The 19,100-nt window shown below is 32.5% G+C and overlaps 2 protein-coding genes across 5 annotated transcripts; one reads left to right on the top strand and one right to left on the bottom strand.

Moving 5' to 3' along the window:
* Window positions 1-7,305: 7,305 nt before the first annotated feature.
* Window positions 7,306-9,427, top strand: LOC105130285 (guanine nucleotide-binding protein subunit beta-like protein B). The gene is made up of 2 exons (XM_011032716.1): window positions 7,306-7,498; window positions 7,688-9,427. Exon 2 carries the CDS (start codon window positions 7,699-7,701, stop codon window positions 9,151-9,153), a length of 1,455 nt encoding a protein of 484 aa, XP_011031018.1. The 5' UTR covers window positions 7,306-7,498; window positions 7,688-7,698; the 3' UTR covers window positions 9,154-9,427.
* Window positions 9,428-11,935: 2,508 nt separating this feature from the next.
* On the bottom strand, window positions 11,936-17,607 carry LOC105130264 (inactive protein kinase SELMODRAFT_444075-like). 4 transcript variants are annotated; one of them, XM_011032679.1, is made up of 8 exons: window positions 17,283-17,607; window positions 17,043-17,176; window positions 15,434-15,528; window positions 13,645-14,690; window positions 13,318-13,478; window positions 12,884-12,960; window positions 12,458-12,782; window positions 11,936-12,323 (listed from the first exon to the last, which is right to left on the bottom strand). In XM_011032679.1, the coding sequence occupies exons 1-8, from the start codon at window positions 17,482-17,484 to the stop codon at window positions 12,174-12,176; spliced, it is 2,190 nt and encodes a 729-aa protein (XP_011030981.1). In that variant the 5' UTR covers window positions 17,485-17,607; the 3' UTR covers window positions 11,936-12,173. The 4 variants fall into 4 exon arrangements, with proteins under 4 accessions (XP_011030981.1, XP_011030991.1, XP_011030998.1 ...); XM_011032689.1 differs by lacking the exon at window positions 15,434-15,528 and having other exon boundaries at window positions 13,645-14,695; XM_011032696.1 differs by lacking the exon at window positions 17,283-17,607 and having other exon boundaries at window positions 15,424-15,528; window positions 17,043-17,128.
* Window positions 17,608-19,100: the final 1,493 nt, after the last annotated feature.

Genomic DNA, 19,100 nt, shown 5'->3' with positions numbered 1-19,100 from the left:
AACAAAGATGAATAACTCCCGTTAACCCCCAAAAACAATTATTATTTAATTTTATTAGTATTTGATAGTAAGCAGAGAGACATCCTTTAGCACTTACCTATCAATATTAAAAATGATCGGATAGAAACGTATATATGATTAAATCTAATACTTCATTAAAAGTAGATTTGTCCCATGAAAAAGAGAGATCTTAAAAATGAAAAAAAGAAGAAGCAACTTTGCTTTGTATGTTTGGTTATAACTTTAATTTAAAGTGATTCCCACAAGTATTAGCCCAAGATTTTAATTTTAGTCTTGGTTTTTCTTAAGGTTACAACATCCTTCATCTTTAAGAAAGTTTTTCTATTTTCTATTTTTTCTATTTAGTATTAATAAAGTTTTCTAGATTGTAATGATTTTTGAGAAGTGAAACTAGAATTAAAAAAAAAAAAGCATTTTAAGAATTCTTTCATAATTACTGTGTTTTTAATACTTCAAATTTTTAACTTGTAATAATCAACGTTATATATGTCAGCGTCTCGAAGATTTGAATCAAGGAAGTGCTTGTCGACTGCCACACCAAAACTAACCTTATGCAATAGAATAGTAAAAGAATAATATAAACTTCAAAAAGGGGAAAAAAAAGAAAAACCCGTAAAATTAAGAGAAGACAGAGGAATTGGACTCCTGTACAAATTAAGCGACATGATCTTTGATTTGCCTAACAACTCTGACTATCAATTCGCAAAACACCACTAGTCCCTCGCGATTCTATCCACGAAGAACATCAATTCCTCTGCTGTAAAACCTGAAATAGCTACTATTTGTTTTGATAGTAGGAATCATGGGGCAGCAAAAGCATCAGCCACCCACTTGGCAGAGACCTTGTTCTCACTTTTCGACGAAAACAACCATCCAAGAAAACCTTGCAGACTACCACGTACCTTGTTCGCGCGCTTGCGCTGTCGTATCCTCTGCAAAACCTCCTCCTTATCTCGTGTTTTAGTGGAGTGTACTGGTTTTATATAGACAAAGCTAGTCACGGAGTTGAAGATTTCTGGGTCTTCTTGATCTTTAGCGGCCGTGCTGGTGTTGCTGGTGATTTTTTCAGATTTTGAGAGCGTAGATTGGGTTTTAGACGGTAAAGAAGACATGACTACTTGGTATAGCAAAATAACAAAAAAAAATAAAATTATTTGCCGGTAGAATTCTAGAAAGAATCTTAACAAGATAGAGAGAAAGATGGAAGTGTGTGACGGTAGAATTCTAGAAAGAATCCTAGGAAGATAGAGAGAAAGATGGAAGTGTGTGACAGAGTGGTGGACCATTCGGTGCGGTCTATTTATAGAAGATAGTCTTGCTCGGCCCAATATTTGTCCATAGAACACTATTGCTCGGCTAAACTGATACGTGACCTACTCAAATCCGATTCAAAATTAGTTGAATCAATTACAAAAAAAATTAAAAAATAAAACAAAATTAATTTAATAAAAATAATTGATCTAATAATTCACAAATTAACCTATTAATCCAACAACTCAAGTATTTTTTTTTTAGTTAATTGCTCGAAACCGTCTGATAATTACGCCTAAAATGGACAGGATTGGATTGGGCTTTGTTTTACATTCCTTCCAAGTCACGTGAATGGGCTTTGTTGTTTTCCCTGAGTTGACTGCTAATAAATATTGAGATGAGCTTAGAGCTTATACAGTGACAGTATCTCCCTGTGGGCCTCATCCCAATAGCAAAAATCTACATGGAATTCGATGCTTCTATTTCTGGCGTGGAATATAAAGTTGTGGTGCCACTTTATAGGAACCTGATTCCCACGACAAAGTCTTTGATTATAATCTTCATGTTAAGAAACACAAAGATTCTGAACATATCATGTTTATCTTTTCTAGAAGTGGTTGTCTTGATCCTGTTATGTTTGTGATTGATTATCACTTACCACATCATTACATCATTCCATCCTTCTTCTTCTAGACGGAAAAATGGTTATCTACTACAATTTTTTAATTTTTGAAAAGGTAAAATGCAAGTTTCCTCCTCCTCCTCCTCCTCTTCTTCTATATATATATATATATATATATATATATATATATGATAATTAATAGCTTCTATAAGAATAAAAAAAATGATTAAAAAGGAGATTGATAAAGAATATAGAAGCACAAATGGCCTCTTTAACAAGAATATTTAGAGAGTATTTAGAAATATGATAACTGTTGTTTTTTAAAATATTTTTTATTTAAAAATTTATTAAAATAAAAATTTTATTTTATATTTTAAGAGTTTCTTCTTCTTTTTGTATATGATAATTAATAACTCCCTTAAGATTAAAAAAATTGATTAAAAAAGGGATTGATGAAGCACAAATGGCCTCTCTTGCAAGAATATTTAGATGATATTTAAGAGTGTAGTAATGGTTACTTTTTAAAGTATTTTTTTGTTAAAAAATATATTAAAATAATATATATTGTTATCTTTTAAACATTTCTTTTTCTTTTTTGTATATAATAATTAATAACTCTCATAAGATTAAGAAAAATTGTTTAAAAAGGGATTGATAAAGACTATGGAAACACAAATAGCCTCTCTTACAATAACAATTTGGAGTAATAATTGATTTTTAAAATATTTTTTATATACAATAACAATTTGGAGTAATAGTTGATTTTTAAAATATTTTTTACTTAAATATATTAAAATAATTTAAGAGTTGAGATTGGCCAACCTATTGTTTAAATCCCCCTTCTAATATATTTGTCAAATGAAAGATGGCAAAAATAGCAACACTACTACGAAACACTACTACGAAGCATTGATCTAGCTCAGCTGCAGTACAGGTTGAAGATTTGGATGAGATAGAAACAAAATCAAAGAATTATCGTGTATCGCCAAGTGAACATTAATTAAAACTCACCTACCGATCGACCGGTTCCTCGATGAGCTTGTTCCACGACCTCCTCCGAAGACGTGCACATAAATATTACAAGGATCACGCATGAGATTCAAGACTCATACGTGCAGGTGACTAATTTTAATTATATCAATGGAGAGACGTGGTTGGCATCCACCCATTGATCGATCATGTAAATGCAATACAATCATTGACGAAGAAAACCATCTATTTAATTTCTCATCTCAACTTGCTTACTATTAGCTCCTTTCCAGCACTCTACTTGACGATGAGCATGGGTTGTTAGATCCGTTGCGAGCATTGACAAAATAAAGATTTGGTTTATTGAATTATCGAGTAAATTAGTGAATAGATGGATCAACGTGATTCAATATTTCTACTTAAATAACAATGTTTTTTTTTTTTAAAGAAATCATGATATCAACTTGTCTAATTTTGGTGGGGTTGTTTAAAACTCAAACAAATAAATCAAGTTTTATTAGATTAACATTAGTTTGTGTTATATTATGAACTATAAATATTTTTTTTAATCAATACCTACAGGTCTAGAATCATAAATTTCACAAATTTTCAAATTAACATGATAAAAAAATATTTATTATTATAATAACTTTTACTTTTTATCCAATCAAGAGTTTAATCACTATTGTGAATAAAAAAAAGTTTGGGAATGTGATTGTATTTATGTTTTTAAAAAAATTAATTTTTTTATATTTTGATTTGTTTTGATATGTTTATTTTAAAAAATAAAAAAATATTTTAATATATTATAATATAAAAAATACTTTATAAAATAAGCACAAATATACTTTTAATTCCCGACAAACTAATAAAAATAAAATCAGCGAGAACAGATGTTTGGAAGAATCATCCCTAATAATTTACTGAATCAGGGGTTTTTACTGTACCTTACTCAGCTTTTGTGATTTCAAGCATCGTTGTGCTATCATATCTTTTGTTGCCGTCGGACACGTGGTAGAGAAGCAGTGGTCTGTTATATGGTCTTTGAACCAGTAATGTGCAGATGTAAGCAGTAAGCTGATGGGGCTGCTTCTATGAAAGAGACAGAGAAATCACCACTCCTCAATCCAAGTACGTGGCTGCTGCACTGCTACACTTGTCATGTCTCATGGGCCATTGCATTTGTGCCCAGCAAAGATTCTTACTGTTCTTGGGAGCAGCCATGACTGAATTTTGTCCCTACAGATTCATTGAATTTAAAAAATAATCCATAATTAAATGGTATTTACTGGTGTCAGTTTTCTATCTGATCGATTGGATATTCATGTATGATAATACTCTTTAACATCTTGCAAACTTCATGGGTTCCCCCCTCTCTCTAATAATTTATGAATATAGTAAAGTTGATTTTGTGATAATAATTATATTCAATTTTATTTTTTATAAATTATAAGTTTGAATTATTTTTTTACTTAAACGGGGTGAATATACAGAATTGAACTAATATTTTTTTAATAAATAATATAGGTATTTACAAATTGTGTTTATATTACTAAATTTCATTAATTTATATTTAGAAATCCACCTACACATGAGATGCAGGTCCAATGACACCTTTAGTGTTTATATTGATTATTATTTATTTTATTTAAGATAATTTATAAATTTATAAATTTATATTTTTTTAGTTTCATTATTTTTTAACATTTTTATTTTCCAAACTTAGTATTTATTATTTTAATTTTTATTTATTTTATTTAAAATAAAATATAAAATTAGATTTTTTTTTCAATTTCATCTTTCTTTAACTTTTTTATTTGTAAGATTTGGTCCTTATTTTTTTAATAAGTTTTTTAATTAAAACATCAATAAATTATTTTATAGTTTATTTTCATGATATAAATAAATATTAAAAATTATTTTCTAATTTATTTTTTACAATACTATCAAAAATCAAATCATTTTTCATAAAAATCATTTTTTTAAATAAAATTATTTTTCAATAAACAAGCGGTTGATTACACTTATTCCCTTTTGATGAGATTACAGTAATCATTTTATATTATATTTTGACAGATGGGGCAGGGGGTAGAGGTGCCAGGACAGTGGTTTTGGAAAATAAATATGATGGAAAATTTGCTCCAGCTAGCCTCTATTGCAAAACAAGCCCGCTCCTCTTCAAGATCTAACCCAGCCAAATGTTGATTTTAATGACGAAGATTCCTGTTAGCCATGGCCTTCTCTATAGTACATTAAAATATTTATTTTCAAGGTGAAGGTTAGAACCCTAAGAAATTGGGCAACGATGCAGCTAAGCTAGAGATGTCTTCTTCAAGTACTGCCGTTTTAAACCGACAACATTATGTGATCAAATATCACTTGTTCTTTAGCATTATATATATATATATATATAATCAACTCCGTGTCTTGTTACCATATCAATTGGGACCAAGAAGAATGCTCGGCAACATGAAATTGTCCTTTCCTGGTTCACTACGTTAAGCGCGAGTTTGGTATCATGGATGGTTTTTTTTATTTAAAAATATATTAAAATATATTTTTTAATTTTTAATATTTTTATATGAAAATCATTAAAAAAAAACACTAAAAAAAATCGTCTCCACGTATAATCAGAAACGCATCATCAAATAGGCACTGATATTGATTTCGCTTTTATATTCCCAAGTAAATGGCCCTTGTAACGAGTGCTATAACGATAGGGTAATTAAGGACTGTATTAGTTAGTGGCTGCACAACTTCTTAACTAGAAGAAGGTAACAATGCCATGCACAGCAGGGATAACTATTTTTGGTTTGATTTAATTTTTATTTAAAAAATAATTAAATTATTACTTTTTTAATTTAAAATCAAAACTGAAATAAAACTGGTTTAATGTGATTGATTTTAGTTTAGTTTGGTTTGATTTATATAGTTAAAAAACCAGCAAAACCAGAAAAAAAAAACCCGGTAAAGATGAAACACTGTCACGATGCCTTATTGCTATCCCAATTGAGAGATCCACAATTGGTCCTAACCCAAAGACAGTTGGACATATCATTAGAAAAACAGACAATGTTACTTTGCCTTTAATGAACTGAGAAAGAAAGAATTATTGGATTTTGTCCAAACTAAAATGTAGAACACAAAACTCTTGGGCCCCAGATCACCCTGTTGCCGTGATGTATCTGGTGGCAGGAGCAATCCCTATACCTACAAGCTGCTAAGGAAGAGGTGATTTCATGTTCAATCAAAACAATAAAGCAAACAAAACATATTAATTAGAGAGAGAGAGAGAGAGAGAGAGAGAGAGAGAGAGAGAGAGAGAGAGAGAGAGAGAGAGAGAGAGAGAGAGAGAGAGAGAGAGAGAGAGAGAGAGAGAGAGAGAGAGAGAGAGAGAGAGAGAGAGAGAGAGAGAGAGAGAGAGAGAGAGAGAGAGAGAGAGAGTGATGGAGGAGATGAGATATGGTACGAGTTGTGGGCTAGCTGATTAACTCTCATATCAACGAATTAACCCGATTCTATCCGCAAATGACACTGTACAGGTTATGTGATTTTGTCCTAAGAAATTACTAATTGGATTCATTTATCTCGAAGCTTGATAGATTAGAGTTTGTTTAGTATTATAATAGTTATTTTTTTAAAATTATTTTTATTTAGAAATGTATTAAAATAATATTTTTTTATTTTTAAAAATTTATTTTTAATATTAGCACATCAAAACGATATGAAAATATATAAAAAATTAATTTAAAAAATATAAAAATAAAAATAATTTTTTAAAAATACTATTAAAACACAAAAACAAATATATTATAAATTTAACAGGTTAACCCATGATCATGAATGGGTTAGGTCAACCCTCAAATTAACAAGTCAACCCATGTTTATCATAACAACATTATTTTTTTATATAAATAAAACAATGTTATTTAAATAAAAAATTTAAAAATGCAAAAACAATATCATTTTAATTAATAATAATAAAATTATTATAATTGGCATAACCAAGAGTCTCACTTAAACTAATTTACAGGTTAATTCATATAATTATTTAAGTTTTACCACGGAAACTCGCTACCTAATTAAAAAAATAAAATTGGCTCGAAACAGACTTCAAATCAGTGAACCATCATATTAACCCTCTAAGCTAGATTTGATGAGTATACTTCAATGTCATACACAGGATATATAGCACATTGAGAGTTCTTATTGTAGACCCATTCCTTAATCAATGTCTGCTTTGTAGGTAATTGCCACCTTGGGAAAGCGATTAATGGCAGAAATGAAGCCAATTAAACTGGTCGAATATGTTTTTTATTTTAAAATAAAAATCATCACACCTCACCATTTTTTATTTAAAATAAAAATCATCACACCTCACCATGCTCTGCCTGATATAGCAAACATGAAAACGTTTATGGCGGTCAAATTTTCAAGTCTTCCTATCCAAATAACCTAACAACATGATGAAAAAATTTATCAAAATGTTGTCCAGAGACCAGAAATAGCAATCAAAGCATCAACCACAGAAAGAAAACAACCAATCCCAACTAATGGAACTAACATCCTTGTTTATTATTAGTAAAGGATCCCAAATCTCTCACTACAAGCAATCAAAATGTTGAGCATGAACAGGTGTCCCAACCCCACGTCCCTAATCTTGTCTACCGCTGCCTTCTCAGCTATTTATGCATCTATAATACTCCCTGCCTTCTCTCCCGCCTTAGTTTCTTTAATATTGTTAACCAAAATTCTCTCACCACCATTTTTTTTTTATTTTCCAATCAATTTCCTCATTTCTCCTTCGTTTTCCACCCTCTTTAGATTGAGGAGACATGATGAACCGGGGAGGAGGAATAGGCACACGAATGGGAGATGGAGAAGAAATAGGCACAAAGTTTGTGGACACAGGAAACAGCATATCTAGATCGAAATTCGGCAACATTGTGCATTCTGATCCAAATCTTTCAGCAACAGTTGCGGCAATACCCCGTGATGAGGTTTTTGCCTATCGAAATAGCAGTGCTTCCTTTACAAGTCCTGCCAGTTATGATCCTAACAGGATGAGCTGTGAGGGGTATCCTATGACCATGTCACCATGGAACCAAACTGGTGCTGGCTCCAATTTTCCGTGGTCAATTGAAGAAAATCTTCCTCAAAATGGTCTAATTGGCTCGCTTGTTCGCGAAGAAGGTCATATTTATTCCTTGGCCGCAACCAAGGATCTTCTTTATACAGGTTCTGATAGCAAGAATATTCGTGTGTGGAAGAATTTGAAGGAGTTCTCTGGATTCAAATCGAGCAGCGGTTTGGTGAAAGCCATAATAATTGCAGGTGAGAAGATTTTCACGGGTCACCAGGATGGCAAGATACGAGTCTGGAAGGTTATTCCAAAGAATCCAACCGTGCACAAGAGATCAGGAACCTTGCCTACCCTAAAGGAAGTATTCAAGAGCTCTATCAGACCAAGCGCATATGTCCAAGTTCGGAACCGTTCTGCTCTTTGGATCAAGCATTCTGATGCCATTTCATGTTTAACCCTCAACGAGGACAAAACCCTTTTGTATTCTGCTTCCTGGGACCGGACTTTCAAGGTATGGCGAATCTCAGACTCCAAGTGTCTCGAATCAATCAATGCTCACGATGATGCTGTTAATTCAGTAGTAGCGAGTCTAGATGGCTTGGTGTTCACAGGCTCAGCTGATGGAACGGTGAAAGTGTGGAAACGAGAGCAACAAGGCAAAAGGACAAAGCATTCTCCGGTTCAAACATTGTTGAAACAAGAGAGTGCGGTTACAGCTTTGGCTGTGAACACCTCTGGTTCGGTTGTGTACTGTGGATCCAGTGATGGAATGGTGAATTACTGGGAAAGCGAGAAGCAGTTAACTCATGGTGGGGTACTCAAGGGCCACAAGCTTGCGGTTTTGTGCCTCGCTTCTGCAGGGAATCTGGTCTTCAGCGGATCAGCTGACAAGACCATATGCGTGTGGAGAAGGGATGACAAGATTCACGCGTGTATGTCTGTGCTAACAGGGCATAATGGACCTGTCAAGTGCCTGGCGGTGGAGGAGGATCATGAGAAATCCAAAGATGGTGATCAGCGGTGGGTGGTGTATAGTGGGAGTCTGGATAAGTCTGTCAAGGTTTGGAGTGTGGCTGAGATGGCGCCTGATATGTATCAAATGGCCATGATGCAACAACAGCAGCAATATCAGCGACATATGGGTTCTGATGTAGATTCATTGCCATCTGATGGGAGCAGCTTAGCTAGTGAAAACAGGGCGAACTAATCTCCAGAACCTTGAACTTTAATTGCAAGATGTACTCAAGATAAATCTAATTGTTAAACATTGTGAGTTAGTTAAACAAGGAACGAATTCCATTCTTTCCTTTCCGGGTTTGATTGACAATGGAGGTCTGGGATGGGGATAGTCATATTGGGGTTTGCGGTTGGCCATTAGAGAGGGAAGCGGAGTTTGACGAGTGTGGATTATTTTTCCAGTAGTATTGTACCTTGTAAGCCTATTGTGGATTAGAATGAATGGATTTCTATTAACGAGTAAATTTTATGCTAAGAAGTTATTCTTCCTGAATGTATTCTCAAATTGAAAATCTGCAGGCATTATACAAGAGGGATGCTTGAAGTGAAGGCGTATCCAGGAATTTTTCATGTTCTGAACTGTTAAATAAATATATAATTTTTTTAACATTAATTATTAATCTATATATATAAATTTTTAAAATTAATAGTAAAATTTTAATTCAAATACACTATTCAAAATATTAAAAAAATAAATTTAAAAATACATAAAATTAAAATGAAAATAAAAATAAATTCATTATTAAAGTTATATCTTTTGATATTTTGTGAAATATGAATCATCTATAATCGAATCTGAATTGATATTATAATAACTCCTCAACCAGAATAAAATAATAATCTAATGTCAACTGAAAAATAAAATAATTAAATCTCCTCAACTAGAATAAAATAATAATCTCATGTCAACTGAAAAATAAAATAATTAAATTTTTTTTCTCTCTTAATTCCTCCTTCCTTTTCTTTCCTTTGACCTTTCCTTTCTTCACTTGATTCTTTCTTAGATTAATGTTTTATAAGTTAGACTTTGTAAGTTTATAATATTATTCTTTATTTTTTTAAAATTTTTTTCTTGGATTTTTAAAATTTTTTTTCCTTACTTTTCTCACTCGAATTTTCTTTTCTTTCTTTTTCTATAGTTTATAAGATTATTCTTTATTTTTTTTAAATTTTTTTCTTGGATTTTTTTAATTTGTTTTCCTTACTTTTCTCTCTCGAATTTTCTTTTCTTTCTTTTTCTATTCTGCTTCTGCTCAGTTGGTAATATATAGAAGGAATGAAGAGCTTATTTGATTTATTTTTTAATAGTAAATAACTATTTTATTCTTAATGAGTCGTTTTGCTTTTATTTGATTGTTTTTTTTGTAGCACTATCAAGCTCAATTCATCTTAAAATTTTAACTAGATTTTATTCAATATATTTTAAAATTCCCTGTAAAATTTCAGTTCAATCTGATGATTAGATTGAAAATTATGTTTAATAATGTAAAATTGGTTAAATTGTGATTTTTCATTAAATTTATGAATTTCTTCAAAAATCCTGAAATTTTAACCCAAGCTAAAGTATCATATTAAAAAACTTCACATAAATTTTTAAATTTTTTTAATAATTTAATTGAAAATTATATTTTTTTTATATAAAACTAATAAAAATATATTAATAAAATCTTGATTCAGGCATCATACTTGTTAAGATGATCATGCACACAGATGTTGGGAATATCACAATAAATAGAAAGAACCAAGAAACACAAGACAACGATTTTAAATGATTCGGCTATGCCTACGTCCATAGGCAAAGAAGCGAAATTTTACTTCCCAGAAACACTCCATCCTCGAATCATGCAATATCTCACAACAGCTCACAACTTGACATACTAGAAAAAAATTAAGTCTAATCACACCTTTAAAGAATAACAGAGGATTTCTAATTCTACGAAGTTTTTATTGCTCGAGCAAACTAATCCTAAGCTCATAGGGATTCTATTACCGAGTTCTTATACAATTAGGATTAGAATTCATGTAACATTGCAACAATAATTTACTACTTTGTCTGGTCAAGTATTTTAGATTAATGTGGGTGTCACGCACCACGACTAATCCCACGGGCCTTGAAATTAACGATCATATAAGCCTCTAGTGACCATTATATAAGCAACCAAGGACTCGAACCTGAGACCACAGAATAATTTACTACTTTGTCTGGTCAAGTAAGGGTTGAAGTGGTTCATAATTTGGTAGGTTAACTACCAGGCAAATCGAACTTCAAGCCCAACTATGTATTGTTCAAGCCCTACTATGTATTGTATAAAAGGTTCTAACAACATGATGCTCTAATTAAGCAGGCCACACAATCTGTAATCATCTCGTGAGAGAGAAATCGACACGGCATAAACTTGTTCTGCTGCATGATTTGTGATGAATGCTCAAGTTTGTTTAGTTCTCTGCTACATGAATATTCCACACTATGACTACAGTCCTTCCATGATGCCACAGGCCGAAAGTTGTTTGTTGAAGTATATTTCAAGAAGAGAACTGAAGGGATCATAGATGACAATCTCCTCTGGTTATAATGCCTCAGGTAACAACAACCATAAAAGACAGCTTAAACGGAGATAGCAAGGGAGACTAGGCAGTAGGCATGGTGGATGTACCTGCTTTACATGGTTGGAGAAAGTGGATCTTTTTTTTTTTTTTCCATATCGAACCTCCAAACGAGACATGATTCTTCTGTCATGCATCCTCAAAGATAAATAGACACTTTTTCATCTTTTCCCAAAGGCAGCCAAGATAGATTTTGCACTGCAGGTTTTTTGTTTTCTTTGGTACGATACAGTAAATCAATTTGCCTTTAACTTGCGTTTGCTATTCAAAAACGACTTTAATAGTAAAACCTGTTGCCCCAAATGTCACACCATACAAGGCGTAAGATCAGCGGTGAAGTTCCCTTTAGAAATGAGTTGGAGAAGTTCGGGTAAAATCCTGATCCACAGTCACACCATTAACGGAGCACACTCTACAACCAGAAGTTTGGATCGACGGGGAAAAGAAAACGAATCATGTCACCATTAACATGTTTGAAACTGGGAAAGCAACTCACCTATGGAAGAACTGAACCGTTCTGAACTATACATTTAACAGAAGATCATCTCACCCGGAGCCGTTATCGTTATACATATTGGTTGGTGCTAACTGCTACAAAATCAATTTTCAATGAGAAAGCTTACGTGAATGACCCCTCCTCCTGTCAGGCTGTGTGCCTGAGCTCCGACCAATCAGATGGCCACTTCTATTACCCACTGAATTCACGTCTAAACTCAGAGGAACGGCCAAGTCACCCCCCTCAAGTATTCCAAGGACCTGTTTTTTCGCAAATATGAGAAAAATGTAGTCATCCTTCACTTCAGAGAATGCTATAGGTGCAGTTAAAAGCGAAAGGTACCATGTATGAAGTAATTCATAAATGGATAAGAAATAATGGTAAGGTAGCCTACCTTTGACATTGGAGGTCTGGTTTCTGGATCATGACGGAGGCACAAGGAAGCGGCTAGACCCATAGCTTGTAGCTGATAGGCAAATTCAGGGAGTTGCTCTGAGGCCAAACATGAATCCAGTAATTCATAAATACTTTCCATGACATGACTTGGTTCCAATGCAGTGACAGGATGGAAACAGTCGGACAAAAAATTCCGTCCCCTGTAAAATTGCAGCATGCTGATTCTTTGACCTGTCATTAGCTCTAATAAAACCAATCCAAATGCAAATACGTCATCTGTCTGCGTAATTTTTCCACCACTGGTGTACTCTGGTGCAACATACCTGGATTTAGGCAAGTCATGATGAAATCCTTGCAGTTTAAGCACAAATTCAAAACTCAACAGAATTGAACATAAGAAGAAAGCAGGTTATGTATGAAGTACCCTGAAGTCCCAATGACTCGCTCCTCGCCACCGAGAGTACATTCAGCGTGCCACCTAGCAAGCCCAAAATCAGCAACCTAAAACAAAACAGTAAGGTGCATATTCCATCAGGGTTGGCATCCTCCTCATAACCAGTCTGTTATGTGATAAAGCATCGAACATAAATGAGATCTAATCTCTCTTTAAAAACAAAATAGATTTGCAATAAGAAAGAGTCTCCATGGAAATTAAGTCTTTGTTTTTAAGCATAATCTGTCCTGGAATAGAGAACCAAAAGTCAAGGTTTTGGGCATGGATCCCTTTTTTTAGTACAAGCAAGGCATGAATCGTACAAATTATATTAAGGTACATTTGAAGAAGATGGAATCGTGATCTTACTAGCTTAAAGAATAAAAGGTCATGCTTCTAAAACAAGTAAAGATCAAATTTAGTACCAGAGGTTCAAAATTATGGGTTACGAGGATATTATTAGGCCTCATGTCTCTGTGCACCACACAACCCACTCTGCAGTCTTCATGAAGATATCGTAAACCTCTTGCTGTCCCAGTTGCTATTTTCAGCCTTGAGTTCCAATCTAGAGGTGCTCTCTTGTTTCCTGTAATCACAGAAGTTTAATCAAAGAGCTGATTTTTTTTACTGGGCAAAATTTAGAAGCCAGAAGTATACATGCCAGCAGAGGATACTGAGAGCACAAAAAATTAGAAAACCATAAAAGGAAGGGCACCATTCTTGATGCAAACAAGGACAAGAATAGGGACTACCGTGCAAATGGAAGTCCAGTGACCCATTGCATATGTACTCATAAACCAATACTCTCTTCTTGCCATCAATGCAAAACCCAATTAACAACACAACGTTCCTGTGTTGTGCACAGCTCAATACCCTCACTTCCCTGCAGAAATCAGCATCTGCTTGAGAGCCACCATACTTTAAGAGCTTCACTGCAACCACCTGTCCATCCCTTAACACCCCTCTATAAACTTTGCTAAAACCACCTTCTGCCAAGAAATTCATTTCCGAGAATCCTTCTGTAGCTTCTTCCAGCTCTTCATAAGAGAATTGTCTTGGAGGCTTTCCAAAAGTCGGTGCCTTGTGTTGGCATAAAGAACATAAAGGAGGGGGCATTGAAGAAGTTCTACCTAGAGAAACTGCATGTCTGATACCTGAGCTTACAATCTCTTTTTGATGGCTCTGGATGAGCCTACCAGCCAGAGCATCGTGATCATATTGCACAAACTTATCAAGTAGAGTTCTGGAAGTTGGAGATTTAATTTTGGAAGTATTTCTGCAATTCAGGGTTTTGGAGACCTTCCCATCAACCATGTGGTTTTGGGGAATCCAAAATACACTCTTCCGACCACTGCTTACGGCTGATATTGGGTTTGTTGACAGAGGGACACTTCTTTCCCCATCTGAGCACATAGCTCTAAGCTGGTCATCATAGTTGTTTTGGTCATCTTTTAATGTGTATTTTATTTTATTCAGTCCTTGAAAAAGAGGATTTTGCTCATAAACAAGAAAAAGAGGCATCTCCGTATCATAGCTTGACGATGACGAACCTTCTCCGGTTCTTGGGTAGGAAGTACTCGGTTCTTCAGGGCTGCTCACAGGAGTAGAATGCTTCTTCCTGTGTCCAAGCAGCATCCCAACATCTTTTTCTGGAGAAGAAGCAGCAGAATAGTATGGGGCTTGGACTTCATTCGAGCATCCCAAGTTAAGCCTGAGAACTTTTGCCTGAGAACCTTTCATTACAACAATGTTGCATCGAAGTTCCTCAATGCAGTGCTTCAGCTCTTGCTTCAGTTTTCTGTTCTAGCAGAACAAGACACGATATAAACCAACCTTTAAGTTTCTCAGTATGCTCAGTGGCGAATAACAAAACAACGTTAACGTCTTATTTATCATCATCATCACGGTACACAAACTAGTAATCTTACATGAGCTGTTAAACCACAAATATTTAGCTGAGCGGAAGTTTACATGGCTGTCGATATATAATGCCAGCAGCATGCCAACAAAAGAAAAGAAACTCATCAAGCATGCAGTCCCAAGTCCAACAAAGGAGGAAGATTGATGTAACTTGGAGGTTATAAAAGTTCTTGGTATATAACACTCGTCGCTGTTACCATATGCTAAATTAGAAAACAAAATAACTTGTTCTCAACACATTCATTTTATCTATATACAGTTGCAAATGATTCGAACTCCTACTAGCATAGCATACACGATGTTGTTTTATCTTTTTAAAAAATCTTGAAACGATTTCATTCTAGATTGGATTTAATAATACTAATTCTATCCCATTAGAAATGGGATTAAAGAATCAAAACCAAAAACCAACAAATTTTAAGTGGGATTAGCCAGGAACCACGAGGATAAATTAGCCCAGCAGTGTCATTTACTAAAACTGCCGATTTTATGAATCATGGCTATAATTAAAACTACTGACCAAAGGGAACGACAGAGCAGAGGACAATTGACCACTGACCAACCGGTTAGGATATTAATAGCTCAGAAATAAGAAAATACTTTTTTTTTACGTGTAATTACTTGTCCAGGACAACCCAGTTGGCTCCATGGCGCCTTGCTTCAGCCGCCACAACACTGCCCGGTGTACCTGACACCACCTTAATCCTCACTCCAACCTTCAATCAATAAAGCAACGTCAGTTTAGCTTAGTTAGCTTGTTGAGTTTATGGAAAAAACTACAATGTAAAGCATGGCACTACTACGAGACCGTGTGGTGAAGCTAGTAGGAAAAAAATTATTGAGTTAGTAAAATATTTTATATATATATATTAGATCTCATATATATAATTATATTTTAAATTTTAATTTTATAAAAATTAAAATAATTTTTTTTAAATTTTAATTATGTTATGACCGTATCATAACAGAGTAACTAAACATATTTTTTAATTTATTTTTAAAAAATTATAACTAAAAATATTTTTTAAAACTGCAATCGCAAACAATATAATAATGCCAAACACACATTATGGGTTTATTTGAAAGTGTAATAAAAATTGTTTTTTCAAGTGTTTTTTACTTAAAAATATATTAAAATAATATTTTTATCATATTTTAAAATTTGTTTTTGACATCAATATTTCAAAACAATTCAAAAACATAAAAAAATATAATTTCAAAGTAAAAAATAAAAAAAACTTAAAAAAAAAATGATTAGCCCACAATGATAAACAATATCTAAATGAGGTTCAAAGTTGTTGTATCCTCTAATCAAACCCATGATGTTTTTCTTTATCCATTTTGGCTTTTTTCACCATTTTTGCATCATCGTAACAATCAGTAGCATTTTGTATCAATGAATCGCTGAATCCAAAATAAAGTACTCCATGTTTGTCACTAATTCTTTGCTTTAAGTATCTTCAATTCTCACATGGAGTGTGACAAAATGTTCCCCAAAGTATGATGATGTGGGGCACCATGGCTAACAATTTATGAATAAAACTATAAGTAATTATGCACCCAAATGTCCACATAATGCACATGAGGGGTCCCTAATTGATCTTCAAAACTAGCAAATTAGAAGGACATGCTATTCCCATAATTAACTCAATTTGTTTGCATTAGACGACGCACCTCATGTCTGTTTGGATCCACACCAAGCTTCTACACACCACACAAAATTCCTAGAAGCATGATCACAGCATAATTGGCCCCCCTTTTAGGTCACCTTATGCCCCAAATGCTTATGATACATACATTCTTTTATTTTATTACTTATAAGAGATACATTGAATATTGGCTTAATACATTGGCAATATTAACCTTAACAGCCAAGGAGAGGCAAATAATAATAATAATAATAATAATAAATAAATAAATAAATAAATAGATTACAAATTTTGGCAAGCAAGTATGAAAGTCTTTAACCATCTAAGAGAGAAATATACCCAAAAGACAAAAAAAAAGAAATCGAAATTTCTAACATCCAACAAGGAATTAATAAAAAACAATCATTAAAATTATTTGATTGGGTAAATTAAGTCATAGATTAACCTAACAAATTATCTAAATTTAATCAAGTCAACTTTCTAAATAAATAAACTCAATTTTCTTTTATACCGCCTCACATTAAAACGAGAAAGAAAGAAAGCAAGGAAACAAGATGGCAAGTGGGTAAATTCAAGCTAACCTCAATTTGGTTATGAAACTGAAGCATCATCTGAGAACAATTCTCGGAGATTTCAGAAACACAATCCGGCAAACTCTTACGTTGATCACTCCCACAATCTCCAGCCAACCTCGGAAAGTTCCAAAATCTTTTACCTGCGCACATCGAACTCAAACATCCACACTTTATCAGACCGAAAAATGAAAGTTGATAGTAACAAAAGACTAAAGAGAGTGCCTGCATTTGAAAATCCTGAATTACCGGATTTTTCCTTAGTGAAGACAGCAAGCAACGTTATGCCATCGCCAGGATGGACAACGTGAGTGAGAGCCCAAGCTAATGCTGTCTTGGATATCACTTTCTCTGCTTTCACTGCGATCACCACTTTGTCTGCCGGCACCGTGTTGGTGGTGCGTTGTTGGTGGTTAACACCCTGTTGCTGTTCAATTTTCGCCGGAAACATCTTGCCGTCAAGTTGAAGATTCCAGGAAAATTTAGAAACCTTTTATCGTGAATTTGACGAGGAAATTTTGGCCCGCTTAGCCTTTATAGGTGACGATCGCGTAAGAAGGAAGTGGCTTCTAAAAGGTCTAAAGTGAAGGGCAGTTTATTCATTTAAAAAAAAAAAATGAAGGGCAGTTTTGGAGTTTAACAACCATGGTTAGTTGACTGTGGTTAGCAAGTGGTTAAGACCAGGATTTCACTGTGTCAGAAAAGGTTGTTAAGACGTGCGACCAAGATTTTTTTTCTCTTGTAAAACTGAACCGGGGACTCGTTTGTTTTATAAAAATATTTTTTAAAAAATTATTTTTAAAATTTTTTATGTTTATTTATTATTATAAAAATTGATTAAAAAAAAGTCCTTTTTAATAATTTGATTTTTCAAAAAGTATTTTTCTTTTATTTTGAACGAAAATACTTTTTAAAAATTATAAAAAATTTAGAAATTTCATATTATTTACTGATTATATCAAATTTAGTCCTCAAACTTTTAATCGCTATATATATATTTTGTTTTGAATATTTTTTTTAATTTAATCCCTCGGAATATAGTTTTTATATTAACTTTGGTTCTTATTTTTATAATTGTTATTTACTTTTTGCTTATTATTTTTTAATTGAAATTTTTTATCTATCAAATTTGATCCTCATTATTTTGATTATTACTTATTTTATTTGAAATAATTTATGAAATGATAATTATTATTATTTTAATTTCTTCATCTTTTAATTTTTTTATTTGTTAGATTTGATCTTTATTATTTTGATTATTATTTATTTTATTTGAGATAATTTATGAAATTATATTTTTTTTAATTCCATTCTCATTTAACCTTTTAATTTATATCATTATTTTAATAAACTTGAAAAAAATAAAATAAAATATTAATAAGTTATTTTTCAACTCATTTTTCACTACATAACTAGACACTAGATAGTGTTTTCTAGATAGTGTTTTCCAACTTATTTTTTATTATAACACCAAATATTAAAAAATAATTTATTTTATCAGAATTTACTTTTCTAAAATTTATTTTTTAAAAAAAATTATTTTTTAGAAAACAAACAGAACCTTGACATCCTAATTGAATAAATTAGATAATAAATTAATAGTGTAAATCTCTTAATTATATCTTAATTCAAGTTGTTGGTTGGGCAGTAAGGGTATTTCTCGACTTATTATGTCTGGGTTTTGGAATAAATATCAATCTATTTCTTAATATATCATACTAATATAAAATTAAAAAAATAAATCCAACCCAAAATACCATCAATCTTTAATAATATATTTGGTATTAAAATATAATTAAATTTTTCTTTTTAAATTTTGAATCAGTATGATATATTAAGAAATATATTGATGTTTATTAAAATATCCAAACGTAAATAATATCAATATATTTTTTAATATGTCATTCTAAAAAATATTATATTTAGCAATGGAAGCCATTAATTTAAAATGCCATAAATGTTTTTAAATATTTTATAAACAATTAATCTTCAATAATATAATTGATACTATAACTTAGACACGTATCAATTTTAAAATAAATATCTGTAATTTGTAAATATAACAAA

This window comes from Populus euphratica, unplaced genomic scaffold (assembly GCF_000495115.2).
Source record: "Populus euphratica unplaced genomic scaffold, PopEup_1.0 scaffold2.1, whole genome shotgun sequence".
Lineage (NCBI taxonomy): Eukaryota > Viridiplantae > Streptophyta > Magnoliopsida > Malpighiales > Salicaceae > Populus > Populus euphratica.
This window is presented reverse-complemented; position numbering and strand designations above follow the sequence as displayed.